The sequence below is a fragment of the Calypte anna genome, chromosome 7 (assembly GCF_003957555.1).
Source record: "Calypte anna isolate BGI_N300 chromosome 7, bCalAnn1_v1.p, whole genome shotgun sequence".
Classification (NCBI taxonomy): Eukaryota; Metazoa; Chordata; class Aves; order Apodiformes; family Trochilidae; genus Calypte; species Calypte anna.
The window spans coordinates 35,716,904-35,743,775 of NC_044253.1; the positions used below are offsets into that span (position 1 = coordinate 35,716,904).

General features: G+C 47.6%; 4 protein-coding genes across 16 annotated transcripts in view; 2 read left to right on the forward strand and 2 right to left on the reverse strand.

Moving 5' to 3' along the window:
* The first annotated feature begins 59 nt into the window (after positions 1 to 59).
* On the forward strand, positions 60 to 10,032 carry BZW1 (basic leucine zipper and W2 domains 1). Of its 3 annotated transcripts, XM_030453821.1 has the most exons (12): positions 60 to 211; positions 629 to 702; positions 2,885 to 3,061; positions 5,259 to 5,353; positions 5,894 to 5,959; positions 6,233 to 6,368; positions 6,775 to 6,884; positions 6,998 to 7,168; positions 7,527 to 7,673; positions 7,954 to 8,092; positions 8,685 to 8,807; positions 9,033 to 10,027. In XM_030453821.1, exons 2-12 carry the CDS (start codon positions 639 to 641, stop codon positions 9,062 to 9,064), a joined length of 1,260 nt encoding a protein of 419 aa, XP_030309681.1. In that variant the 5' UTR covers positions 60 to 211; positions 629 to 638; the 3' UTR covers positions 9,065 to 10,027. The 3 variants fall into 3 exon arrangements, with proteins under 3 accessions (XP_030309681.1, XP_030309682.1, XP_030309683.1); XM_030453822.1 differs by lacking the exon at positions 8,685 to 8,807 and having other exon boundaries at positions 65 to 211; positions 7,954 to 7,993; positions 9,033 to 10,032; XM_030453823.1 differs by lacking the exons at positions 60 to 211; positions 629 to 702 and having other exon boundaries at positions 2,984 to 3,061; positions 5,259 to 5,264.
* A 182-nt stretch (positions 10,033 to 10,214) lies between these two features.
* Positions 10,215 to 15,761, reverse strand: CLK1 (CDC like kinase 1). The gene is made up of 13 exons (XM_030453820.1): positions 15,560 to 15,761; positions 14,602 to 14,738; positions 14,227 to 14,422; positions 13,106 to 13,196; positions 12,623 to 12,689; positions 12,258 to 12,374; positions 11,932 to 12,095; positions 11,756 to 11,850; positions 11,548 to 11,677; positions 11,343 to 11,425; positions 10,941 to 11,020; positions 10,633 to 10,723; positions 10,215 to 10,547 (listed from the first exon to the last, which is right to left on the reverse strand). Exons 1-13 carry the CDS (start codon positions 15,614 to 15,616, stop codon positions 10,335 to 10,337), a joined length of 1,521 nt encoding a protein of 506 aa, XP_030309680.1. The 5' UTR covers positions 15,617 to 15,761; the 3' UTR covers positions 10,215 to 10,334.
* Positions 15,762 to 16,626: 865 nt separating this feature from the next.
* The window catches only part of FAM126B (family with sequence similarity 126 member B), a 48,597-nt gene continuing 38,351 nt past the window's right edge, over positions 16,627 to 26,872 (forward strand). For 4 of the 11 annotated variants that reach the window (XM_030453811.1, XM_030453808.1, XM_030453818.1 and 1 more), the window contains exon 1: positions 22,061 to 22,283. The gene's annotated coding sequence lies outside the window, so the exon portion shown is untranslated. The other 7 variants (XM_030453815.1, XM_030453810.1, XM_030453809.1 and 4 more) reach the window with 5 other exon arrangements.
* NDUFB3 (NADH:ubiquinone oxidoreductase subunit B3) lies at positions 18,950 to 21,810 on the reverse strand. Its single transcript, XM_030453824.1, has 3 exons — positions 21,668 to 21,810; positions 20,852 to 20,999; positions 18,950 to 19,233 (listed from the first exon to the last, which is right to left on the reverse strand). The coding sequence occupies exons 2-3, from the start codon at positions 20,995 to 20,997 to the stop codon at positions 19,080 to 19,082; spliced, it is 300 nt and encodes a 99-aa protein (XP_030309684.1). The 5' UTR covers positions 20,998 to 20,999; positions 21,668 to 21,810; the 3' UTR covers positions 18,950 to 19,079.

Below are 26,872 nucleotides of genomic sequence, written 5' to 3' on the forward strand. Positions count from 1 at the left end.
CTCCCGCCGTGCTCTCGGGCGGAGCGGGGCGGGATGGGGTTGGGGTGGGGTGGTCCGGTCGGTTCGGGCGGGGCGTGTTGGCGGCCCTCCCCTTTCCCTCTCGCGTTGGTTCCGCTCTCAGCGCTCTCTCTGCCGCCGCCGTTCTTCGCCGCTGAACCGCGCCCGTCTCCGCTTCGGGCCGCTCGGGCGTTTTCTCTCTGCCTTAAAGTCGGTGAGGAGACGGTCCGGGACGGGCGGTACCGCCCCGTAATGCCGGGAGGCCGGTGCGGGCCGGCTGGGTTCGGTTGGGTCCGGCTGCCGCCAAGGCCGTAACGGCCTCGGCGTTCTCCGGGGGGGGACCACGCTCTGCGCCTTCCCGCGCACCGCGGAGCCGCAGCCTCCGCAATGAGGGGGCTGAGGGGCTCCGAGCCCGGCCTCCTCCTGCCCTAACCCTGCCCGGCGCCTCCCCGGCAGCGGCCCTGTGCCGCGGGGAAAATGGAGGCCAGGGAGAGGAAGGGGAGGAAAGGAGGGAGGGAGGCAGAGAGAGGGAGGGAGGAGCGGCGGGGCCGGGCCGGGCGGTGCCGCAGCGCGGGGCGGGCGGGGAGCTCCGGGGCAGCCGGGCCTGAGGTGCGTTTCTGTTTCCTTCCAGGGTGTCTTTTATGAATAATCAAAAGCCGCAGAAGCCGACGCTATCAGGCCAGCGTTTCAAAACTAGAAAAAGAGGTAAGGAGGCTGAGGTGAACGCGCTGGCGGTACCCGGTGCTGTGTGCCCGGCTTGATGCAGGGAGCCCCCGGTACCGTGCTGCCTTCACAATCGTCTCATAAATCTCTTAAGGAGGCCGTGCTGGATATAAAGTCTAACCCAGGCGAACTCCGGGTGCTATGGTGTGCTCTGTGCTAATAAAAAACAGAAGAATTGTAGCTGGATTTACTGTGATAGCCTTGGCTTGAGAGAGGTAATTCTGAAAATGTACTGAGTGTGATTAGCCTGGATGCAGAAGTATACAGTACCCCTGAGATACAGGGGAAATCCTACACAGGCTGGTGGCAGGTTCATACATACACAGAAGGAGCATCTAACCTCCTAGGAACCCAGTGTAGGAACTGTGACAAAAGCTGTATTGTCACCTTAATGCTGTAGGAATACTTAATTTTAATAGAAAAATACTAAAACAAAAAAACCCACAGTCAAATACCTTGTCTCAGAGGGTTTGTGTAATCAGTTACAAGGATTGAGGGATCCCATTTAAATACAGAACTCATTTTACATCTTGTTTGCAGTGAGGCAGCAGCTCTGTCAATAAGCTGAGCTGGCTTCACATCTCTTGGTCAGTTCACCACAGTCAGTGGGAAATCAGAGTTATCTGAGTTATCTGAACCTTGCTGCAGACACTGGACCATTCTGGGTGGTGATTCATCTTCTCTGCTTGCACAGCAACGTGCCTCATGAATCTGAAAGCATGATTATAGTTTCTGAAATGGAGCTCTTCTTAGATGGCATCTCTCTTGCCTAACTGAGAGCAGCCTGGGGCTTTGAGATCAAGTGAAATTGGTTTAAATTAAAACAAACCTAAAACCACAAACAGAAAAAAAAAACCAAAACCAAACAGAGCAAACCCAAAAAACCTACAAAAAAACCCCTCCTGAGGTATGGGATGGTTTAAGTGTGTGTCTCTGTATGTGCATAATTACTTCCATAAGGAGAGTTGGTGACTGAAGAGGTGTGATGAGTAATGTAGTATTTTGGTTGTGTTTTTGAAGAGGAAGCAGGGAGAGCTTTTAGAGCTCACACTAAGGGTGCTCCACGTCCTGAAACAGTAATGAAGTGGTACAGAAGTACATGTTGGCTCACAGAACCTGCTCTAATGTTAAAGTAGAAGTACTTTGAAGTGGGAGAATTGCATTTTGTCTGGCAGATGAAATGATTGCATTCTGGGGTTTTCTCTCTTTCCTAGCATTTGAGCATAGTTTGGCTTCCAAGCAACTCTGCAGTAACCATAAGTTTCATGGATGTGTCCTGGCAAAGAAATGATCCAGTATTTCCAGACTTCCAACTGCTCCAACGTGTTGATACTTGCATTGAGTGTAAAGACACCAGTATGACCCCTGCAGAGGGTTGCTAACAGATGGCTAATGAAACTGGCTAAGTTTAAGCTCTCAAAGTTTAAGACATGTAGCAGAGTTCTTCTCTAGAAGCTTTCCCCTTATGGCTTGCACAGTCTTAGGACAAACTGAGATGAGCAAAGCTGAAGACCTCTTCTGTTTAAGGCTTTCTTTTAGTTACACAGATTAATTTGTTGCATATTAAGTAAACCCGAGTTTATTTCACAGCTTTTCAGTCAGAGTATTTTGTCCAAAATGATGACAGCCCCAGAGGGCTGAAGTGGAACATGAGTCAAATGCATAAAATTGTAGAGAGGTGTTTTTATAATTGCTTTCCTGCATGTAGCTGAGCCTCTTTTTGAAGGGAAAGAGTGGTCTAACAGGAACAGGGCTGTAAGAATCAAACTGAGAGGTCAGAAGCTTTATTAGAGCCAACTAATGACCATCAGAAACAATTGTTCTTGGTGAAAGTACTGTTAGAATTCAGCCACAGATATCTAAGGGATGTTTTAGCTTTTGGTAGCCCTGCCCCCAGCCTTAACTGGTGAGAATGGAAGCAGTAAAGCTTCCTATTGCTCTCTTGGCCACTTTTTCCAGGCCTCTTTTCAGGCTACAGTGTGAATTCAGTGTTAATGCTAAGTAGTACCACTTCTCTGGGTGACTGGAATGATCTCAGTTCTGCTTAACTTGCCAGTGTAGGTTTTGTTTGTTTGTGTTTATTGTTTTTAAAATAAGATTAAAACTACAGACTTTAAAAAAAAGCTGTGAGTGACAACTTCATTTCAACGCTTTCTCTTTACAGATGAAAAAGAGAGGTTTGACCCTACCCAGTTCCAGGACTGTATTATTCAAGGTTTAACTGAAGCTGGCACTGACTTGGAGGCAGTAGCAAAGTTTCTTGATGCTTCTGGTGCAAAACTTGACTATCGCCGCTATGCAGAAACGCTTTTTGACATCCTGGTGGCTGGTGGAATGCTGGGTAAGTCCCTCTGATAGGGCTGCTCTCACCCTTTGTTCACTTGGCTGTGAAAAGCTCAGCTTGTTTGCAGTGTAAAAACTGCTGAAGAGCCCATGGAACATGTAAAACTGAGTTTGAAGTTCTGTGATAAGCTATCTGACCATCTTAGTGACCAGCAGCAATCAGGTTAGTGCAGAAATACTCTGCATGCCTTACTTCTGCTTGAGTCAGTTTGCATTCTTCAGTGTGTAGACAGCAGAAACCTGGCTTAAAGGAAAATTTATAGGCCTTTTGATTTTTGTTTGTTTTTACCAGGAGTGGATCTTGACCCTGTAGTCAGAGTCCCTTCTGCTGGTGTGAGATGGGTGAATGCTTGTCTCAGGTGTGTGGGCAGTGGTCATCAGAGTTGCCCTGAAAAATTCTGACATGACCTCTGGACTTTGTGCCTCCTGCCATGTTATTTTGGGAAGTAATACTGTGTACAGGGGACTATGAGGTGCTTGGGCTTGGAATTGCTGTTATTGATCGTTTGCTGTTGGCAGTAGTGAGGCTGTGGGCTCTGGCAGGTGGCAGGGAGTGAGAAATGAGAGGGTGGTTGAGTCAGCAGAAAACACAGGGAGCTGAGGAAGGGACATGTGGTGACAAAGTATCTTGTCACATGCACACTGGGTGAAAAGAGCAAAGAGCAGGAGAGATGCTCACTGGCCAAGTAGCAAGTGGATGAAGCTAAATGAGGTTGAAAAGGAGGAATCAAGAAAAAGAAAAGCGTTACTTCTGGATGCAGCTTGTGTTGCCTGCTTGACTGAGTACTGATGGGTGAGGAGGGGTTCAGATGGCAGGGAGCTCTGTAAAACAGGCTGTGAAGAGCACCCTTTGTCTGCCTAGACTTGGATTTTAGCATTTCTTAGGCAAGAGCTGGGGGAGAGGACTTCCAAGAGAAATTTGGCAGTTGCAGCAAATTTCCTGTAATGAAACAGAAATAGAACTGAAGTGGCCCAAATGCACAGGGGGAGGAGAGGAAGTCCCTGGCTGTGGGGGGTGGCAGGTTTGGGAGGGGTGTCTGTTTTATGTTCTGGTCCTGTAGAAATGTCAGGTGAGATGCTAAAATTTCAGTAAGGCCTTCAGAATGACTTCACTTGATGAAATGCTGATCTCAGAGCTGTGTATTAGACTGAAGTTGTTGTCATGTTCTATTTAGCAAGAGGCTCTTTTGCTGATGTTAGAAGAGCTGGTGGCACGAGTAAGGAAACTTGCTTGCCACGTGGAGCATTGCTGATTATAACTGTTGATGTACAAATTGCTAGGTTTGGGAGGTGTTCTGTGTAATCCATGCTGTGTTGGGAATGAGGCTGAGGGGGAAGGGGAGAGGAGGAGGCTTTGGAGCACTAATGGTGGTACAGGGGTCTCTGTAACAGCTGGTTGAGTTACACTGGCTTTGATCTTCAGTCAGACAAGGCCAAAGTAAAAGCCAAAGTAAAAGCTGGCATCCTGTTGCCTTACCAGCTTTTAATATTCTAGGACTTATCTCTGTCATTAAGTCGTGTTTCTGACTAACAGATAATAAAAGGATCTCCCTTATATGTGGGATGGCATAAAAATCAGTGGTGAGGTATTCTGGCACTGGAGTGGGTGATGTGAATTCACCCCAGGTGGTGAAGCAGCCTGGCTGCCAATCAAATGCCTGTGTTAAATTGAAGAGGAATAGTGAAGAAGCATCATCTAATTAGCAGCTAAAAAGCTGAAGTGCCCTTCAGGACTGAAGTTTCAGGCTTATCTCTGGGGCTCTGAGTTTTGAGCATGCATTTCTATATGTGTCATCTCCTGTTGTGAACTACTCTGTTATTTAACAGATACTTAAAAATCAGCACTGTTGCAGCAGGCACTACAAAGGCACTCTAGCATTAAGCAGCTTTATGACTTTTTTAAGGGAAGAGGAGCTTGTTAACAAGGTGTGTATAAACAAGGGCTGTTGCTAATCCAGTTACAATAGGGTCAGAATGTTTACATGTTCCCATCTAAGGTACTGATTTTATAAGTTCCCCCTGAGCAGTGTGGAGCACAGGGAAGTGTGGGGGTGTCTTCAGTGATTCAGTCACTTGGTTCATCCTGGAAGGACAACATGGGGCATATTAGGGGTACTGGAATTCTTCCTGTGGATACTACTCAGTACTCTCCACAGGGAGTGACACCACTGATGCTGACTGACACCTTTCTTCAGCCCCAGGTGGTACCTTGGCAGATGACATGACACGCACAAACGTCTGTGTGTTTGCAGCACAGGAAGACCTAGAAACCATGCAAGCATTTGCTCAGGTGAGTTCTGAAATGAGCATAACTGAACTTGAACTCTTGTGGTGAAAAATGAAATGCTTGTGTTGTTGAGAGCTTAGATAGAAAGCTCTTTTCACAGACGACTTTCAACAAGACAAGAGGGCATGGTCTTAAGTTGTGCCAGGGGAGGTTTAGGTTGGAGATTAGAAAGAATTTCTTCACGGAAAGGGTGATTAGGCTATGGAATGGACTGCCCGGTGAGGTGGTAGATTCTCCATCCCTGGAGACATTTAAAAGAAGACTGGATGTGGCACTCAGTGCCATGGTCTAGCAACTGCTCCGGTGGGTCAAGGGTTGGACTAGATGATCTCTGAGGTCCCTTCCAACCCGGCTAATTCTATGATTCTATGATTCTATGAAATAATGCATGGCTTTGAGAAGCTTATTAGAAGAGGTGGACTAGCACTCTTCTAAGCTAAAAGTGCCCTAAGGAGTTCAGACCAATTTTACTGAACTCAGTTTTTAAAAATTCTAATCAAATAATAGTTAAGAGCAAAAAAATAATAAACTCTGTCTTTTTAGGTTTTTAACAAGCTAATCAGGCGTTACAAGTACCTGGAGAAAGGCTTTGAAGATGAAGTCAAAAAGGTATGGAGTAGGGCCCCACCAGCAGACACATAAAGCTTTAAATCCTGCTGGTTAATCACTGGGTACAGAAGAGTTATATCATAAATTTTTATTTAAATATTTAAACAGAACACTCAAGTGTTCAGCTTGTATGCCTACTGGAGAAGCCTTGTCTGGTCTGCCAGTTGAATGGCTTGGTTGATCCAAAGTGTCTGTGGTGGGGGCAGTGGCCAAGCTTTAATAAGAGGTGGCAGTTGTGTGGTAACTCTTCTTACTTATTAATCCCTCTTGCAGTTGCTGCTGTTCCTGAAAGGGTTCTCAGAGTCTGAGAGGAACAAGCTGGCCATGCTGACAGGTATTCTGCTGGCCAATGGGACACTTAATGCCTCCATTCTCAACAGTCTGTACAATGAGAACTTGGTTAAGGAAGGTGAGTGTTGCTCAGCTTCTCCTTTAGGGTAGGGGAACCATCAAAAGTGGGTGGGAATGGGGATGAGCATACAACCTTGCAGCTCACTAGTTTTCATCTGACCTAAGGTAGAAGATGCTGCCTTACAACCTGGAAGGTCTTGCTAAGATTTTAGAAAATTTGTCTTTTCAGAAGGCTTGTGTGTAGGACTTCCCTGCATGGCACTGGGGGTGCTCTCACTGGTGCTGTGTGTTTTGGAGGGGGACCTCTCTGTGTTGTGTCTTTAGGCTCCTTCCTGAATTGCAGCCAGGAGAGAGCTGAGTGTGTGATGCTGAGTGGTGAGAAAAGTCTGGAGGTGCTGGATGGAGGCTGCAGCATCCTCTTTGTTTTGAACTTCACCAGTATTACCACTCTCCCTGTTGCACAGGTGTTTCTGCAGCTTTTGCAGTGAAGCTTTTCAAATCCTGGATCAATGAGAAAGATATTAATGCAGTGGCTGTCAGTCTGCGGAAAGTGAACATGGACAACAGGCTGATGGTGAGTACCACAGCACCACCTGATCCACACCCAGCTCAGCTAATGGTGCTTACTGGCAAAGCACTCAGCAGCCATTGCTTTTGTGAAAGAGTTGCTGTGAACTTGGTTTTCAGGAACTCTTCCCAGCCAACAAGCAAAGTGTTGAACACTTCTCCAAGTACTTCACTGAAGCAGGACTGAAAGAACTTTCTGAGTATGTTCGGAACCAGCAAACCATAGGAGCTCGGAAGGAGCTGCAGAAAGAGCTGCAGGAACAGATGTCCCGGGGAGATCCATTCAAGGATGTGAGTATTTGTCTGTAGCCAAGGCATACGTATTTGGGGTGGGTTTTTTTCTCCATTTTTTTCTTTCTTATTGTTGCATCTTTGCTCAAATCACCTGAAGTGAAATCGCATCTGGTACTAATACGAAGGCACATGCCTAATTAAATACTGAGCTCACACACTTAGCTCTCACTGAGAATTAAAAACAGGACCCAGGGTGTTTCTCTATTTGCTTTGTAGTCTTTAACATCCCAGATAATCCTGGTGTAGGATCAATGGGGTTGTTTGCCATTCTGAAGGCTTCCAGAGCAGAAGCTGTAATTTAGCTTGGTGTCACACGTGGTGCCCTGTGTGCTGACTCTTCCATTCTGTCTGGCAGATAATCTTGTATGTGAAGGAGGAAATGAAGAAAAACAACATATCAGAACAGACTGTGGTAGCCATAATCTGGTCAAGTGTCATGAGCACGGTGGAATGGAACAAAAAGGAGGAGCTGGTAGCAGAGCAAGCCATTAAGCACTTGAAGGTACTGTAACTTGCCATTGGGTGGGGTGTGTGCTTTCCTCTCTCTCCAGCTCCCTTTGGTGTGAGGTAAAACCTCCAAAGCCCCTGGTGCAGAGACAGCATTAGACCACGAGTTCTCCCCCTGGAACTGTTGTTACAGCCCAGCTCACTGAGGACTTCTGCAGGAGCTCTCTGGGCTGGGGGTTGCAAATTTCTAAGCAGTGGGTGATGGAAACTGGGTGAAACTGGTCTGGTCAGGCTGTAAATGTGAAGTGTGTGCCAACCTGTCCTTCCTGTTGCAGCAATACAGCCCTCTACTTGCTGCCTTTACTACCCAAGGTCAGTCAGAGCTGACTCTTCTGTTGAAGATTCAGGAGTATTGTTATGACAACATTCACTTCATGAAGGCCTTCCAGAAAATAGTGGTGCTCTTCTACAAAGGTAAGTTCTGTGGTCTTGTACTCTAGGGCTTGGTTTTTGGTTGGCTGGGTTGGGTTTTTTTTGGTTTTTTTTTGAAAAGCCTGTACTTGCAGAATACCTCAGTTCTGTTAAGATCAGTGCTAAAAAAACCAAAATATGAAGAATTTTCTTACCTTCTGTTTGCAAAGATGGAGCAGTAAAACACAAAAGATGGATGTGGCTGTCCTTGGCAGGTGGGAAGTATGCCTCTAGGCAAGGATGCTGCCTGTCTGCTGCATTTTGAGTTGTGGTAGATCAAAGGTAGTGGTAGATTTTAAGGCTGTTTGTCCCTTTTCAGTTAGGGGCAGATCTGTGTGTGCACACTGACTGAGATGGAGCCCACCAAGGGGCTCTAGGGGGCTTGTAGGCTCTCTCTTGAATTGCTGTTAAATCTGAAAATTAAATAACAATTAAAAGAAATCTGAAGTGCAGGGTGCTTGGAAGTCCAGACTTCCTGGTGCAGCTGTGTCCATCCATGGCCAGGGAAGGAGTGTGGATTGTGATGCTTCCAGGGGAGGCAGGAGAGGCTGCCCATGATTTGCTCTGTACTAAACTGTTCTTTCATGTCTTGCAGCTGAAGTGCTGAGTGAGGAACCCATCCTGAAGTGGTACAAAGATGCTCATCTTGCAAAAGGAAAGAGTGTGTTTCTGGAGCAGATGAAAAAGTTTGTCGAATGGCTCAAGAATGCTGAAGAAGGTAACCAGCAGCTGAGCTCACAAGTTGAGCTTGTTCCTTTTGGGAACAATAATGCTTTGTTTTGAGGGGATGGGGGGTGGCAATTGGCCCTGAGAGCAGATGTGGCCCTGGTGGGGGGTAGAAAAGCTCCCCAGTGCTGCCCAGGTGGGTTCAGCAGCATTTGGGGGGATGGGAGCTGCAGGGAGGAGGGGTTGGCAACCCACTGAGGGGGTCTCTCTGTTGCAGAGTCAGAGTCTGAAGCTGAAGAGGGTGACTGACCTGTGAAAATGTCCTCACTAAAGCAAACAGGAGCTGTAGATAAGTGTCATGTCTCATGTGTCCTTCTGATTCTTACATCCTACCTCCCTGTATCAAGCATGATATAAGGGCTCTCATGGCAATTTATTTTATTTTAACTGTTTTCTATAGTTATTGGAATACTGGGTTTAGTTTTTAAAAACATGTTTTAAGTAGCTTACAGGAGCTGTTCTAGATTTGACTTCTTAACCTGCATTTGTCCTTTCAGTTATATTCTACCTCCTGTATTTTCTACTGTAATAATGTAATTTAAGGCCTTCCATGATGAAATCCATTTTACCCCTTGAGTTTTCTCTCTCTCTTGGAGCAGACATGAGACGGTGAATGAGATTTATGGCAGTTCTGTTTGCAAATTAAAACTGTAACAAAGCCTCCCAAGCGCAGAGGCCCCTGGCTTGTGTGGTAACTCGGTGTGACACGTCAGTCCCTCCCACTTGCTCTCAATCTCCCCGTCCATAGGTGGCTGTCCCTCTCCCCCAGGACTCTCTCAGCTCTTTACTGCCAGCATAAAGCAATCCTCTGTCCACCTGCTGGGTGAGGTGGTAGCTCAGTTCCTCCTAGAGAGGCTCTTCTGGTGCAGGGTGAGGATGGTGGGGGTAAAACTATAGCCCCTCACCCTGAACTTTATAAAGGTTATTTTATGCTGGCAGTTGGCAGGTTAAACAGCTTCTCTGTTCCCCAAAAAGGAAGAGATTCTGAATGGAAATTTGCAGGACAGCTTATAATTCAAGAAAGATTTGGTATAAGAATGGAGTCTGTACTGTTGTAAGCTAAAAATGAGCATTAACTGAAATACTGGTAACCAGAGTACATTTAACTAAATTAAAAGAAAAAAAAATAGGTGATCACAATATCTGTTCCATACTACAGTGATCTTCCTTTGTAACTTTTTTTAAACAAATAAAGGCCATCCTTACACTTAACACCATGGGCTGCCTCTCTTCTCTCACTCAGGAAGGATCCAGGCAGTCCTGGGAGGACTCCTATTCCAATGACATGAATGAAACATAAATAGAATAGCACTACAGGCCTGGTTCACAGAGTAGTGGGTGCTCTTTTGCCACATGGCACAAGTAAAACTGACCTGAGAGTTTTATGTATTGAGGAAACAAAACCAAATTCATCAAGATCTTTTTCAACAAGTTTCATGCCAGCAGCTGGATTAAACTTCAGTATCTAAAAAAAGCTGAAATACAAAACAGGGCATTTACAAAATAATGGAATAAATAATTAGGATTTTCTGTATTTCTTTGGTGGACTGACATCTCTGCCAGCCTGCTCAGCTCCAGGTGGCAGCACCTTTCTTTCCTGTTCCAGTGGGAAGAAGAAAGGATGTTTCAGTGCTTCTTCCAGAGTGATGCGCTTGGCTGGGTCATACTCCAGCATCTTCCCAATGAGGTCAAAGAGGTTCTCGTGGTCCGAGTCGTGGCAGGTCATGAAAGCCTTCAGGAAGGAAACAACACAAACTTTGTCACCTTAGAGCTGGATTCCAAGCTCCCTTCCCCACAGGACTCCCCTCTGGGCTCACCCTCAGGGGCTTGCAGCGCCTGGACACGTATCTGCCCGCGGAGCTCTGCTCGTCCCAGTCCAGCCGGTCGTGACGGAAATACTTGTGCTTCCTTCAACAAACACACCAGGATTGGTCACTCACATCTTCTGCTCTCCCTTCCTCAGTACAATATCAGCAGCTTCGTTCATAACATGCCATAAAGGTGCCCAGCTTGCTCAACAGAGCTAAAGGATGAAGCTGAGTTTCTTTTAAACCTTGTTATAAAAATGGCTTTTCAACCGAATTGAAAGATTTTAAACTGAGCTATGCAGAAAAAATGTAATTACCTGGTTTTCTTTATCATGTGACTTGGCAGAGGCCCCAGTATTCGTTCCATCATTGCCAGGTGTTCTTTGCTGTCATGGGTCTGAAGGGAAAGCAAGACAGATATTTTTGTTTGTTGTCAGAGAGCCACACAGTGGCCTTACTCCATGTCTGACCCTACCCTGCAGCCAATGATCAATTTCAAATTAAGGAGGAGAAAAAAAAAAAAGCTCTAGTCATCTGGTTCTTGAAATTGGTTACAATCTACTGGAGGTTTTTTTTTCCTGCCTTCTTTTTTTTCTTTGTTCTTAAATTTCAAGCCAGCCATGCTGTCAAGCTGACAGATTTCTTAGTCCCCACCTCTCTGTAGTGTATTCTGATGAAGCTGGGAGAGTGCTGAGTGTTGGTGGCTGATGGTTACCTACCGGAAACACTGTGAAGCCAAGGTAGTACTCTATGAGAATACATCCTATGCTCCAAACATCACAGGGCTGGGACCATCCCAGGGCTGTGGAAAGAGGCAGAGGGTTCACCTTTCTACCAGCCTGCAAACTGTTCAGCAGCTGCAGCCAGGCACAGCAGCACAGAGAAATCTGAAGTGCAGGATCAGCCTGTCAGGCTGCTACTGACCTAGGATCACTTCAGGAGCTCGGTAATGCCTTGTAGACACCAGGGTGCTGTGGTACTCATCATCATAAGTTGCACTCCCAAAGTCCACAACTTTGATGTCAGGATTTTTCAGTCTGCGCTCGTCACATTTCTGCAGTGAAACAAGAGGACTCCAGTGGCCACAGAAACCCAGAGGAGAGCTGAGGTGGCAAAGGGGACAGCAACTCACCAGTCTGGGGTTGTACTCTTCTACGTAGTCAGACTTCACAAATAAAATATTTTCAGGTTTCAGGTCTGTATGTGTCAGCTTGTTGGAATGCAAAACTGCAAGGGAACAGCGATAGTCGGCGAATCCCACAAAAAAAAAACAATTTTTTTAAAGAAAGCAAGAAATCCCATCCTTACAGTTGACAGACTTGCAGATCTGATAGGCCATCTGCCTGATGTGGTCGAGGCGGAAGGGCAGGAACCCGTTCTCTTTGATGAAGTCATAGGTGCTGAGCCCCAGCAGCTCAAACACGATGCAGACATGGCCGTGGTACTCAAACCATTCCAACATCTGGACACAGCTGTCAGAGAAAGAAGGGGATGTCACAGGCACCTTCACACCAAACCCCAGCCCCCTGGCACTCATGGTACTCAAACCATTCCAACATCTGGACACAGGTAGCAGAGAAAGAAGGGGATGTCACAGGCACCTTCACACCAAACCCCTGACCCCGGGCACTCACTATGTGCTGCTGGGATCCGACGCGTTGAGGTGTTCCAGTACTTGTATTTCTGCACGAGCTGCTTCTGAGTACCTATCAACATTTTTTACTATTTTGACAGCTACGTGTCTGCCTTCCCTGAAACAACAAGTTGGCAACAGCAATTAGAACAATTGGCAGTTTTAATTGAGACTACTCAGTAATCACCGTACAGTTCAACCTTACTAAAAAAGGTTGGGTTTTTTTTTTTATTAAGTATGTACTGACTTACATAATCAAGGTTTATCTCTGCACAAACACAACAGTGACATCTGGAAGCACTTGGCAAACCAGGCTGTGACAGTGTCAGTAAGAAAACCCACATGTATTGCACTAAGAAGACTTACTCTTTGTGATCGATGCATTCCACGACCTTCCCAAAAGCACCTTCACCCAAAGTAGCAACAATCTCATCTATAAAGAAAAGAACTCTCAGTCACAGAAGTTGGGAAGTTACTCAGCCACTTAAAGAAAACAAAAACGAGCAAACAAAAAAAAGTCTTTAATCACTATCACTGAAGATTATCCTAGACTGTGCTTCTTTAAATGGTTAAGTATCAGAGAGATGTTCTTGGACACTCTCATCAAGGCACATTTACAGGGATCTCATTCTAGTAGGTTCATTAACTTCATTTACTGTTTTTTGGGGAAAACAATAAAAAGAGAAAAAAATATATTTAAGTTCAACAGAAAAAAAAAGTAACAATCCCCACCCCCAAACAAAAAAAAGTCAAGACAGAAAGAAAAGACTTCCAAAGCCCCCTCACATCTTACTCTAGAAGAACTTATTCTATCTGAAAAGTTAATAAGTTTTGAAAAACATTCTATACATCTTGCACTTAGTACGTCTCCACTCTGACAGATCAGGTGACCCTCCTCATCATCCTCTACACTCCTGGATCTTTTCCTTCGATGACTCTTCTGGAACGGCACCAAGATGGTCCAGCCAATCAATAAACCCAAGTGAATTCAGGTGGGGATACGAAATTCATGCAGCAGGGAGAGAGGAGCCAGGCCACAAACGATTGGCAGGAGGAGCAATTGCAAATTCAGCCCCCGGAAATTCACATAGTTTATGTTACAGGAGAAAAACATGGCAAGGAACACATTTTCAGATCAGGTACTCAAAGTGGCAAGGCAACAAAAAAAGATTAACAACACAATTGTTTTGTTTTTAGAAGCGTGGTTCACTGAATTTTACTTTAGGATGGCAGTGACTTTTTTTTTTAAGCAAAAAGATTTAATCATTATCTTTTATGTACATATAAAAAAACCCTTGTGGCCAAATTAAAATACCCATCTTATTTGGCAAGAGTTTATATTTTAAAAAACAATAACTATCACATACATGTACTTTAGACTGCACCAGCTGAAGATCTTCAACTACAAATTTTCAGCTTTTTTAAGACTTAAATATGTAACAATGACCACAAAACCTGCCCTGCTAGCAGGCAGACATCATATCCAATCTACAGATTTTTCATAAAAACATCCTAATCAATCTTTTAAGAAGCAAAAATCTGACATTATCTCCTTGCTATTTCAGTGATACTTAGTCAAAAGCAAGTTTAAAAGCTTGTGGTTGGTTTTATGAGTAGGGCTGAAATAACTGCTTGTTGTAATAAAAATTTTGAAGGCACAAAAGTGATGCCTGTATTCTGAGTTCTCCAATTGGTTATTACTCATTAATCTCCACAAATATACCCAACGAGCAAGTAGCAAGGCTATGCTCTGTGCTGTCACAAGGACCTACATACCTACAAACTATACGTTTTTACTGAATAAAATAAAATCCTAGCAAAAAGAATCTACTAATATGAGCCCAAGGAATAACCCAATTCATATTGTCAACAGAATTCCCCAAACCTCCACAGGCAATTAGCCCAGAGGAGAACCGATCCTAAGATAATAATAATAAAAAATAATCCTAGATTAAAATCATTCACACCACCTGTGAGTGATGATGATGACAGGCAGTGTGACGTGTCTTGTGTCTCCTTTTGTGGCTACTTGCCCCACTGTGACCAGAGGATTTGCTGCTGTGGTGCCCAGTGTCACATCCTGGATTGTACTCATTTCTGTACTCCTCAACGTAGCGTCGCTCGTGACGGTCTCTCTCATAAACAGATCTGGATTCTGAGTGGGCACTACAAACAGAGGATCAAATAAACTTGATTAAAACAGCCCCTAGTGAGGCTTTTTTGGTTTGAGCTGGACATGCTGATTGAAGTATCTTCAGCTCAAAAATGAGTATCAGATGAGCCGATGGGAATAATAAAGCTTATTACATCATGCTTGGTGGTGTCTGAAAGCAGAGGTGATGTACCTGTCAGGAGGTTTAGAAAGGTTGTGTTTGCAGTGCTTGTCCTCCTGTGCACCACTGCAGGATGTCCTCTTTCTCTTAGGAGCACTGTTGCATTCCCTGGGATCAGGAGTTTCTTTTTTATCCCTGGAATACCGCACCTGTAACAAAGATGTTTTGCTCTTTGAATTACACCCCAGACAATTGATTTTAAAAAATGGTAAACTATCAAATTTACATCATAATGAAGAACGTGTTTTCCTTTAACTACCCTCTTTTAATTTTCATCCTGCTCTTCCTTCCACCTTCCTTTTTAACTCCAGGACTTTCCAAATTGCCAACTCCTTACAAAGGATCTGGAGCAGGAGCATCGTGGCTCAGACAATAAACACGTACCACACGAGTTGCTCCTCCAGAGCTTATAAAAAAAAGGCAAATCTATCCCAGCCTGCTTTTAAGGACTTCAACAAACTTGTCACCAGTTTGTACCCTGCTTCTGCCCGCAGCCTCCGGGAGGATTCCCCGTGCCGAGTCAAAACCGGGACAGCACTTGGGCCGCCCCCCTGGGTACCTCTCTCCAAGAGGAAAACCTGAGTAAGTCACCACGCGTGTTTTATTTCCCTTTATTTCCCGCATCGCTTCCAGCTCACATCCCGCCTCTAACCCGCGGGCGGTGCCCGGGACCGGGGTGCTGGGTCGGGCTGGGCCACCTGGGGTTCCGCGTCCCCCCGAACCCTTCCCCGGGAGCCCGCTCCGTTCCCGACCCCCATCAGGGGCACGGGAAAAGCCTCCCACGAAGCCATTTTCTCCCTGCACCGACCCAGACGCGGGCACAGAACATGGCGGCCGCACCGGGATACTCCGGACACCCGAACCGAACCTCCAGCCGCCCTCCCCCGCGGGAACACAGCCTCCTTCCCCCGCACCGCCCCGCTCGCAGCCCCGCAGCTCTCCCGGGCCCCGTCCCTCCCCTGGCCCGCACCTCCAGAGCTCGGGAATGCCGCCGCTTTCCCCGGGAGCTGCCGCTGTCCCCCGTCATGGATGATCCCTAAGGCTGCCGCTGCCGAACCCCCGACCCGATTACAAAATGGCGGCGCCGGGAAACTTCTGGATCCGCCGGTCCCGCTCCGGAGGATGCGGCTCCGCGTCACGGAGCGACGGGCGGGGCACAGCCGCACCCCTTTCCCGCTGGGTCACGGCCCCGCTGTGCTACCCGGGCAGGTTCGGTCCGTGCTGATGTTGTTGTGGATTCTCCTGGTTACGTAAAACAACCACAAAAATCCCTCTCTAAGAATTTATGCCTCCCGCACTGCTATGAGCGTGTTTCCACGAGTGTTTCAGAATTAAGAGCGGTGTGATCAGGCTGCACGCCGTCTGTGTGGGTTTGGGTGTCACGGGTGTGATTTGTCACGCGTTGGAGTTGCTGTTATCATTATTATCTTTAAAAAAGGCTAAATCTTTCAGGGAGGAGGCTGTTTCGAGGGGGGTTCTTCTCCACTGGAACCATCATCTGGCTTCCAGATTTCCAGAGGTTTTATTTGGCCTTCAGAACACGGAAAGCACGCGTGGGCTCAGCCCCTGCCAGGTGCGGGCGCATCCCCCGGCTCTGATTCCCGGGACAGCATCAGCGAGTCGGGACACAAGCGTGGGTCGCGACTACGTCCCTTCGAGCAAACACTCCAAACTTCAGCTAGATGAGTGCAAAGACCCTTGCGCCACGCCAAGAAGCCGAGCCGATAAATTAATAGATAAATAACGGGACAGACAGGCGGACACGGAGGAACACGGAGGGACACGGTGAGACACGGAGAGACACGAAGGGACACGTAGGGACACGTAGGGACACGAAGGGACACGGAGGGACACGGGAGGAGAGGGGCGGAGCTGCGCGGGAACAGCTGGGCAGGGCGGGTCAGGTGACCCGGACGGACCAATCCCCGCGCTCCTTCCCGTGGTGCTCAGCACAAAATGGCGGCCGAGGGAGCGGCTGTTCCGCCTCTCCTCAGCGGGGAGCAGCATCCTCACAGCCCTCCTGCTGCTGCTGCTTCCCGGCCGTTCCGCTCCGAATGACCCCGCGCTTGGGGCTGTTAGGGTGGGGAAGGCGTTAGCGGCTGAGGAGGGTGCGCTCCGGAGCTGCGGGTGTTGATACACCTTGGAGTTGGCTGCTACCACCTCGTGAAACCCACCCGAGTTTGTTCTCCCGGTATGAACGTCTCCAATCCTCCCGTGGGAGTGCGGTGAGGGAGCAGAGGCCCCGAGGTGAAGGAGCAGGAGGGGAGGCCTTGAGGTGGTGGAGGAGGAGGAGGCCGTGAGGTGGAGGAGGAGGCCCCGAGGTGAAGGAGGAGGAGGAGGCCGTGAGGTGGAGGAGGAGACCCCGAGGTGAAGGAGGAGGAGGCCCCACTGGACAGGAGTCACTTTGCTGTTTTGGCTTCTCCCCCACGTACCAGTGTGAAAGTTTATGCCAATGATGCAGAGAACAACCCCACCCCAATAGATAAATCAGAAGCATCTTCCCAGGTAAGCAGAAAGGGCTCTTTGGGCTGCTGGATGGAGGTGAGCTTGCTACCCACCTGCCCTGCAGAGCCACGGAGTGAGGGCAGCTCTGGTTTTTCAGAGGTCAGGATGCAGAAGGGGTTTGCTGGCTGTGGCACTGCAGTCAGGGGGGTTCCTCACCAGCAGGTGCCACTGCTTGCTTGTGACCTTGGTGTTTGCACTGGTGAAAAGGCTGCTTGAGTGTGAGGCAGCTGTTGCTGTGGTTACAGTGAGGACAGATTTTGGCACATTATTTTAATGTGTAGGAAACACTCCATGCAGGCAGGACTAGCATTAGAATGCCTGTGAAATCAAAAATCTCTGTGTTCTGCCTGTGCAGTAAGATGGGATATAATGTGGTGAATCTTGTACTTAAGGGATGTGCCACTACTGTAATGCTAGCACTGTTGATTTGCTCTTCTGAACAAGCATCTAAAATTCAGTTAACTTGACAAGTTTAGTCTTTGACCCAGATAAAAACCCAGGCAGTGAATACCAGCCTTTAAAATGTGCATCCCTGTGGGACTGCCCAAGGCATATGACAGAAATATTTTGTGCAACAGACTTTTGGTTATTTGTTTGGGTTTGGTTTTTTTTTCCCAGGGAATTATGCAACTGTACAGGGATGCCTTAGAAAGAATTGGGGAAGAAAAGCTCAGTAAAACAAATGTTTGCCCTGTGAACAGTGCCTCGGGCAATGTCAGAGGGATGACATTCCACTGAGCAGCACAGCTGCACTGCCACAGTAACAGATGTTGTTTACTGTTTAAAAGTAGAGCTCCATTATCATCTCACCCTGAAAGGCTGCAGGTGAAAATATGTGTATTTATAAAAGAGATTTTAACCATGCCATGGCAGAGCCTCATGTGGCAGGATGGAATTAGTTTCTTTGCCTTGGCAGCACACAGATGTCTGGTGGCATTTACAGTTCCTCACTTGTTAGCCCAGTTTTGTTTTTATCTGTTGTTTGGGTTGAAAAACATGATGGTGTGTCCTCCTTGGCATAGTGAAAGCTACAGTGGGCACTCAGCCAGCTCTGGGCCCTGGAGCTGTAGAGGACACGCTGCCAATATGCCCTTTTCTGTGTGCTTCTCACTCCAGGCATTCCTAAAACACAGAAACTGTTGGATAACCTAAGGAAAAAAAATGGGAAATTTAACACAAATAGGTGTAAAGACAAGAAGTCTGCATGACTCCAAATTTACAACAAGGGCAAAGAGGTTTCTCTTTCTCTTTTTTTCACATTAAATATATTGGAAGTCAAAATAATGGAAATATTTTTTACATTAAATATACTGGAAGTCATATTATGATGAGGTGCAGTTATTACTGAAACACTTGTGCTTAGGAAATGTGGCAACAATGTAGTTTTTAATTTCTGGATATCAAGCAGGAGGTTATTTTGGTGCACACTGCCTGCCAAATTCATTAACCCTTTAATGGGGTGAAGCATAAGCTTTGCTGGTTTATTATACCTTGGAGCAGTTTGGGGTTTGTTTTTTTTTAACTTTCAGGTAATTGTTTTTATTTAAAGACAACAGAGTGAATCATGACAAATTATACTCTTAAGAAATGACAAATCACTCATTACCATTTAATAGCAAATAATAGTTATTAAACCTGTAATGAATACAGTGCAATTCTTCTCTTAAAAGCACAGTTTCTCAGTTGGGTTTAACAGGGCTTGAAAGAGATGGGCTCTTCCTTTCCCCAGCTCTTTACAGCAAACTTGAGCAGGTGTATTTATTTTTTTTTTCCTCCCCAGACTGATCTCAGGTAAGTTAACCCTGTCTGTGTTTTTTCATCCTTCCACAACAGGTGTAATAAAATCAGAGAAAGCTTGTTTTGCCTGGGATGGATACTTTAATATGTATATTTATACATACTTTAATATATATATATTTGAAGTAGAGAGTGAGCAGGAGGCTGAGGTTTCAGCTCGGGCATCAGGCAGCTGCCCTGTTTGACCTTCAGTGGTGGCCTCCTTCCTTTGGAGGGAACAGAGCATATTCAATGCCCAGAGCTACCACAAAAGCTGCAAATCCCCACTTGAATCCTCGCCCCACAACTTCTGGTAAGGTGATGGGTTTTGCAAAGCCACCCATAAATCTCCAGGCTTCATTACTAGAAAAAAAAAAAAAAAAAAGAGACCAAAAGAATAAACCACAATCAGTGTAGGCACCATGACAGACATCAGCAGGAACATCTTTCTGGTGAAAAAAACCCATGAAGGTAACTTCAGCACATCAGAACTCACTGACTTGCTGCTTGCATTTCCCCTCTGTTAAGGAAGATGGGCAAGATTTACCAGTTTCAGGCTTTAAGCATAAAAGGAGGGAAAAGGACTTGAATTCCAGACCCTTCCAGAGGTCACAGCATGGACCAGCCTCCCCTTCTGTGGACTGCAAGCAGTGGTTGCTTTTCTTTTTTTTTTTTTTTTTCTTTTGCTTCAGAAAAATTTGTTCTCTTTTCTATGAAGGCTCCTGCAGTAGTTTGCTCACACAGCTTTGCCCTGACAGGGTCCTGCACTTTGGCCACAACAACCCCATGCAGCGCTACAGGCTGGGGACAGAGTGGCTGGAGAGCAGCCAGGCAGAAAGGGACCTGGGAGTCTGGATTGACAGGAAGCTGAACATGAGCCAGCAGTGTGCCCAGGTGGCCAAGAAGGCCAATGGCATCCTGGGCTGGATCAGGAACAGCGTGGCCAGCAGGTCCAGGGAAGGGATTCTGCCCCTGTGCTCAGCCCTGGTGAGGCCACACCTCGAGTCCTGTGTCCAGTTCTGGGCCCCCCAGTTCAGGAAGGATATCAAGGTCCTGGAGCAGGTCCAAAGGAGGGCAACCAGGCTGGTGAAGGGACTCGAGCACAGGCCCTATGAGGAGAGGCTGAGAGAGCTGGGACTGTTCAGCCTGGAGAAGAGAAGGCTCAGGGGAGACCTCATCACTCTCTACAACTCCCTGAAAGGAGGTTGGAGCCAGGGGGGGGTTGGTCTCTTTTGCCAGACGACTTTCAACAAGACAAGAGGGCAGGGTCTCAAGTTGTGCCAGGGGAGGTTTAGGTTAGATATTAGAAAGAATTTCTTTATGGAGAGGGTGATCAGACATTGGAATGGGCTGCCCAGGGAAGTAGTGGATTCTCCGTGTCTGGAGCTATTTCAAAAGAGCCTGGATGTGGCACTCAGTGCCATGGTCTAGCAACCACAACGGTGGTTCAAGGGTTGGACTCAATGATCTCTGAGGTCCCTTCCAACCCAGCCAATTCTATGATTCTATGAAAAACTGCACTGCACAAGACATTTAGTATTTTTATTCCCCAAGATGAAGAAGTGCATCACCTCATTTGTGATGTGGGAGGAAGATGTTATTCCCTGTTTTACCTATGTTAAGGGATCCAGAATTGCTTTAGCTAAAAGAAAATATTTGTTGTGGAGTGGGACAGCTTCTGAGGTAAAAATCTCATCTTCCATCCTGTCCCTCACTGCTCAGCCAAAGGAAATGCACAGCAGGCTGGATCCAAGTCCACCCTGGAGTGTGTTCCTGATTTCCAGATCAAACCAGAACATCAGTGTAGGTTCCACCACCTCCAGCCAGCCCTGAGCACAGAGCCTCTGTGCTGCCCTGCCAAAGCCCTCAGCTCACTCCTCACCAATCCAGGTGCATTTCTCCCAAAAAAGCATGTCCTGCAAGGAGCAGCTCCAGGTAACCCCACAAGGTGGTGCCTCAGGGCTGAGGCTCCTGCACTTACCGAGCCCAGGGATCCCTCAGGCCCCGTTTTGCCAACCTCTTCTGGACGTCCTCCAGGGGGGTGCCCTCCACCTTCCAGATCCTGTAGTCGGGCAGTGTCATTTTCCCGTGCCCGTGGCCGTGTCCGTGCTCATCTCCATGCGCCATCCCTACAAGGCAAGACAGGAGATTCTGATTCCTCAGAGAGCAAACAGCACCCTGCTGGGCCCTTCACACGGCTGGGAATTGCTTTTTTTGGAGAGAACGGTGGGAGCACGGAGATTCTCCCTAAAACCGGGGCTGGAGGTGAATGTTTCGGTGAGATCACCACGGGCTGGAGCAAAACAACTCCGGCTCTGAAATCTCTCCTTTCCCAGAGCCCCCGAGGGTTCTTGGAGCGGCTCCTGCCCCGAGGCATCCCTGGGAGGACAGCCCGGCTCCGAGCTCCCGCGTTGCCAGGGGACCCGAGAGGAACGGCAGCGGTGCCCGGCACCCCGCTCCGCATCCCGGCGCTGTGGGGCTCCCGCGCAAGGGCGCCTGAAGAACGCGCCCGGAAAGCTCCCTGGACACCCAGACCTCTCTCCTGCCAACATTCACCTGCCCACCGCGGGAGGGGTTTGCGCACACCGGCAAGAAGAGCGCAGAACAACCGGGCCGAGGCCCGGGCCCGCTAGCCCGGTGGGGTCGGGCGGTGCCCGGTTAACGGGCCGCAGCGGCTGCGCGGGGCAGCTCCGTCCCAGGGACACATCCCGGGGCAGCAGAGGCCGCCACCACCCCCTCCTGCCCGCACACAGACCCTCCCGGGGCGGGCAGGGGCTCTCCCGGGGGCCGCCGGTACCTGCCCGCTGCCCGACCGACCCTCCTGCAGGACGCGGCCGCCACCCGGAACCGGAAGTGAGCGAAAGGAGCCGCCGCCGGTAGCGCAGCCAGACACAAAGGTTCCGGGCGCGTTGCGTTCCGTCCCGCCAGGCTGGTGTCAGCGCTCCGGTGAGGAGCAGGGTCAGGCCGCAGCCCCGGGGACAGAGGGAGCAGCGGTGCCGCCCCTCGCTGCCGGAGGAGCCGTGCGGGAATGAGGGGGGGGAGACGGGTTGGGTGAGGAAGGAGGAGGCGGCCAATCAGTGCGGGGCTTGTTGGGGGCGGGAGCGGCCCAATGGGCGGGCGGGTTGTTGATCCGCAGGGTTGGCAGTGGCTGGAGGTGGCGGCGGAGGAGAGGAGAGGGTGAGGGGGCGGCGGGAAGAGGAGTCGGTACCGGAGGCGCTGGGCGGCGGCGGCGGCGGGCGGGGCCCGGTTCGGTTCGGTCCGGCAGCGCAGGTCCCGCCGCTCGGCTCTGTCGGGGCTCGGGGGCCCCTGTGGGGGGGGGCAGAGCCGCGCTCCCCTTCCCCCCTCCTCTGTCTCCTCATCGCCATCGCCTCTCGGTACCCCCTGCCCCGAACCCGGCGGGTCCAAACCCTGAGGTAAACCCGGCCCGGCCCGGCTGAGGGGAGCGGCGGAACCGGGGGGTGGGCCCGGGGCAGTGCCCGCTGCCCGCCCTCGGGGGTCACCTCCTGAGGGACCGGGACCGGGAGCAGCAGCAGCGCTGGGGTTGGGTTGTGGTGGTTTTGGTGGATTTGCCCTCAAAGAGCTTCCCTGTTTTGTGTCTTAGGGGGAGCGGGCAAGGTCCGGAGGTGCTGGAGGTGCAGTGAGGTGAGGGAAAGGGAAAAGGGAAGGGAGGGATCCCCTGGAGGGGGGGAGCTCAGGAGCTGGGCCCTCTGCATCCTCTGCTCTGTCAGCACCACACCGGGGGTGCCTTCCGGCCTCGAGAATTCGTTGGTATTTTGTTTTTATTTTCTCATTTCATGTTCCTCGAGGTTGAGTCCGCGGTCCCCGGGGTTTGGAAGGGAACAGGTGGAAGTGAAGTGCTCACCCACCGAGTTTTAGCGCCTGGAATCATCCCCCGATGGGCAGGGGGAGCGCAGCAGGAGCCTTTCTGCTGCTCTCATAAGGAGGGGAGCCAGCACTGATTTCTAGCATGATGCTGTAGCAGAATTTTAGGGCAGGCTGTGGTGCCCTTTTCTTTTTGAATATCCTGATTTACAGACGCTTCTGGGGTTTCAGGGTGTTGGTTTTTTGCCGGGGATACTGAGAGTGCAGGAGGAGAGCTGCAGGAGGAACGCCATTGCCATGTTACTAACAGGGACACTGTTCCAAACAGAGTGCCATCTGTTTAATCCTGAGTGCCTCTGGCTGCTCTCTTTAATCCAGAGTGACTCTGGCTGCTTTCAAGGGGGGTGTTTTTCATGCAGAGATGAAGTCTGCAAGGTTCAGAGCAGCCTCTTCGTGGCTGCAGTGTGGGGATGAGAGGAGGCACATTTGTGATGTCTGTGGGGTGGAAGTGCCAGGGACTTCTTAATTCCTGATATACCTCTTAATTTCTGATATACCTGGGAGTTGAGGCTCTGCCTTGCAGAGAATGGAGCTGTGTCAGGTACTTGTGAAGTATTTTTTGTTTCTTACTGTGGTTGGGAGGTGTTCAAAGTCTGACCTTGCTGAGGAATGTTGATGTTTTCCTCAGGAAAATATTGTTCAGTGGCCCAGGGATGCCTTAGAGACCTTGGTTTTGTTTTCTTTTTTAAGGAAGATTACAAAATCCTTGCTTTGTTTATGCTTTTTGTTTTGTTTATGATTTCTCTTGGTGGTGCCTGGGAGAGGATTTATGCGTGGAGCTGTGCTTTTCTGGCATCACTGAGCCCATCAGCATGAAAGTCCTGTCCACAGAACATTCACCCTGTCTGACCTGGGGGGGTTGAACAGAGTCACAGCAGAAGATTGCACTTGCATTGTTGCTTTCAAGGATGAACAGGGTTTTGGAGAGCTGCTTCCCCCCACCCAGGGTTCTTTTGACAGGAAAACCTGTGTGCAGCTGATAGATTCACTCTGCAAGGGGGCTGCTTAATCTTCTGCTTCCTAAATTTCCTTTTCTTTCAAAGTAAGACTGCAGAGACTGAGGGATGTGATGTTTTGGGAGTAGAGGGAGGTTTCTGAAGCTGTATTTTCACCAAGTGAGTGTGTCTGCAGAATTTAAGGGGTTTACAGCCTTGCTACAACCTGTGTTTGAGAAGGAAACTTCACCATAGTTACAGTGTCAGTCTGAGGAAATGAGAAGTATCCACAAGGAACTAACATAAATAAATGTTCATCTTGGGTAAGGAAAAAATAAAAAGCTGAGTGGCCTTTAGCAAGGGAAGGTCATTGGGACTCCATGTACAAATAATCAGTACTTTCTGTGGTTCCTTTTTAAATAATATTCGTGGCCATGATGGTTACTGAACAGATGAAGTGTTCTGTGCCACACTTCTGTTACCATGCATCCAGCCATGCCAGTTATGATTTGCTGGGATTCCTGCTTCTGTTGCTGGGGTGGTTTTTAGCTCAGTATCTTAATGCATGTTTGCACTATTTAAATACTACATCTTTCTTTCCTGAAATTGCAGGTTACTTTCCCCAGCTTGGTGTTTAGTACTCATTTGCAAGTCACAGGAAGCCTTTTGTCATTTGAATAAAATGGTCAGTCCTGCTTTCATTGCCATGCTGGTGGAAGAGATCTTTCTTTAGTCCACCTTGGTTTCTGTGGATGTTGTTTTGTTTTGTTAAAAAAACCAAAACAACAAAACTATGAGAGATGGGGAAAAAAATTGATTTTTTGGGGCTCCTTGAAGAGCTGAATGTTTTATGGACAGCATCACAGTCTCAGCCCAGAGCTCTGGGATCCTGGTAGGTTACAGATCCATTTTTTCCAGCCCTGCTTGTCCCCCAGAGCTGAGGAGTATTTGAGAGCAGGTGTTGCTTTGTTGCTCTCTTTTCCTAGGCAGGCAGATAAGGTTACTCCTTAGGTCAGCTCTTGCTGTGTCTCTGTGGGGATTGTGGGTTTTTTATGGATTTTTATTCCATTGATGTACTTAATGTATAAAAGTCACTGAGCCCATGTATGTTTTTTGCATCCAGGGTGTTTTCTGGCACAATAAGCTCCATACTTGGTGTGCTGTGTGAGGAAGTGCTTCCTCTGCTCTGTTTTGAGCCTGTTACCTGAGAGCTTCATGTGATACTCCCTGTTCTGTCTGAGGAGAGGCAGAAGGGTTTGGCTCTCTCCCAAGCAGTTTGATACAAGTTGAGAATCTTTAAAGATCCAGGGTAATGGATCACTGCAATGCTTGTCTGGGCAGCAAAATAATTGGAGATTCCTTTAATTTTCCTTAGGTTTGTTCCCTGATGTTAATGCATAAAGTGGTTTCAGGAAAAGCTGACCCCTGATGAAGGACACCTGTGCCCCAGGAATGATCACTGAGGAATAAGGCTCTTTTCAGGGGGAATTGAACTGAGCAGAGGCAGGCACCAGGCTGCAGCTTGCCTGGCTGCTCCAGTCAGTTATCAGCACTTCCATGTGGAGGGGTTGTGGAAAGGAATTCCTGCCTTCCTCAGTGCTGCTTCCACAGTGCTTCATTTGCAGTTGTTTGCTTGTAGCAGATGAAATCTCATGCAGTGCTGTGTTCAAGGAAGCATTAACTTCTGAGTGGTATAAATTGTTCAGACATTTCCTGTAGGCTGTGAATGTGACTGTAACATAGAGATGATGTCTGGGGGAAGGATTTGCACTGCCAGGTATTATCCAAATTATCTGTTGGGTTTTTTTTCTCTTAACCTTTATTTTTTGTCATCGTCTTTGGCAGAAGTAGAGATTGTTAAAAAGCAGAATTCAAAGATGGTTGAGGTTGGAAGAGAGAGATCTCTGGCAATCATGGAGCTTAACCCCTTTGTTCAAAGTAGGAAACCTGGGGCACATTCCTGGGGAAATTGCCCAGTTGGATTTGGGATATCTCCACCAGCTCTATGGGTAACTTGTTCCAGTATCAAAACAGCCTTGTGCTAAATAAGCTTGCTTTGTTTTGGGTTTTTTTTATTTATGTTTAAGTGGAATTTCTTAAGTTTCAATGTGTCCAGATAGGTGCAGAGTTTTTTTGAGATTAAAAAAGCATTCTGTGCTTGTGCTTGTATCTCCAAGTGCAGGCAATATAGCAGGCTGGTTGAATTTTTCTCTCTGCTTCTTTGCTTGGATAATTCATGCTTCTAATAACGAGACAAATGATTCAAACTGTCTTTTTTTTATTTGTTTGTTTTTTTATTTTAGTTCGTAAACTTGCACTACAAGGTCAAGAGGCAGAGAGGCATTTCTGATTAAAGAAAATAGTAAAACCCTACTGTAAACCCAAATCCTTTACTGTCAACAATACCACAGAGAAGAGAACCTTCATATAAACCTTGAACAGGAGCTGGGTGAAATAACACACACCTGGCAGACTGTTCCCACATATGCTGCAGATTAACAATAACAGTAGAAATTTTGCATTGTAATGAATATTGCTGTGTGGCCATTAGAAATTCTCCTCTTAGTGTTACATTTTTCCATCAAATATAATCACTGTGGGCACAGGCTTTTTATGTTCTGTTTTCTTTAGAGCCAAAGAAGATGGTGTGCTACAGATGCTTGTTGTCTGACCTTCCTGCTCATTTTCCATGTTTTTAAGAATAATAAATAATGTGGCCATGGAAGGTATTTGTTTAACAAACCATGTAGCTCCTTTCAAACTAATCTGCATATTTTAATTCAATGCCACTGTAGAGTAATTTGAATCTTGCACCCTGGTGAAGGCTGAACTCCACAGCAGTGTTACTCTGTCACCATGAGAGATCCTTTTCTGAAATCCAGTTCTCCTCATGCTGTGGGTTCTGTTTGAAAACATTCAGTCACTTGTGGTTTTCTACTTCAATAGATATTTTATTAGCAATCACAATTCTTACTGTGCTTTTTAAATTGTACTTATTTTGGGGTTCTTCAGAGAACTGAAGTGGTCGGGCCTTCTGTGTTGGTGTCTGCATTATGTAAGGTTTGTGAGTTCTTTAAATAGTTACACATTACTGTTCCTCTCCATTGTATTGAAGTGAAATGTATGACATGGACATCTGGGCAGGCTGCATGACTCTGGGCTGCTGATTCATACAGGCCCATGCT

What these genes read in the sequence shown, in the direction of transcription:
- BZW1 (XM_030453821.1), top strand. Translation starts at nt 639, where the DNA reads ATGAATAATCAAAAGCCGCAGAAGCCGACGCTATCAGGCCAGCGTTTC. An exon ending in TGAGAACTTGGTTAAGGAAG is followed by an intron (nt 6,369 to 6,774) that starts GTGAGTGTTGCT and finishes CCTGTTGCACAG; the next exon opens with GTGTTTCTGCAGCTTTTGCA. An exon ending in GGGGAGATCCATTCAAGGAT is followed by an intron (nt 7,169 to 7,526) that starts GTGAGTATTTGT and finishes TCTGTCTGGCAG; the next exon opens with ATAATCTTGTATGTGAAGGA.
- CLK1 (XM_030453820.1), bottom strand. Translation starts at nt 15,616, where the DNA reads ATGACGGGGGACAGCGGCAGCTCCCGGGGAAAGCGGCGGCATTCCCGA. An exon ending in GTCATCATCATCACTCACAG is followed by an intron (nt 13,197 to 14,226) that starts GTGGTGTGAATG and finishes GTGCCGTTCCAG; the next exon opens with AAGAGTCATCGAAGGAAAAG. An exon ending in AGACGTACTAAGTGCAAGAT is followed by an intron (nt 12,690 to 13,105) that starts GTATAGAATGTT and finishes TTTTCTTTATAG; the next exon opens with ATGAGATTGTTGCTACTTTG.
- NDUFB3 (XM_030453824.1), bottom strand. Translation starts at nt 20,997, where the DNA reads ATGGCGCATGGAGATGAGCACGGACACGGCCACGGGCACGGGAAAATG. An exon ending in CTGAGGGATCCCTGGGCTCG is followed by an intron (nt 19,234 to 20,851) that starts GTAAGTGCAGGA and finishes TTTTTTTTCTAG; the next exon opens with TAATGAAGCCTGGAGATTTA.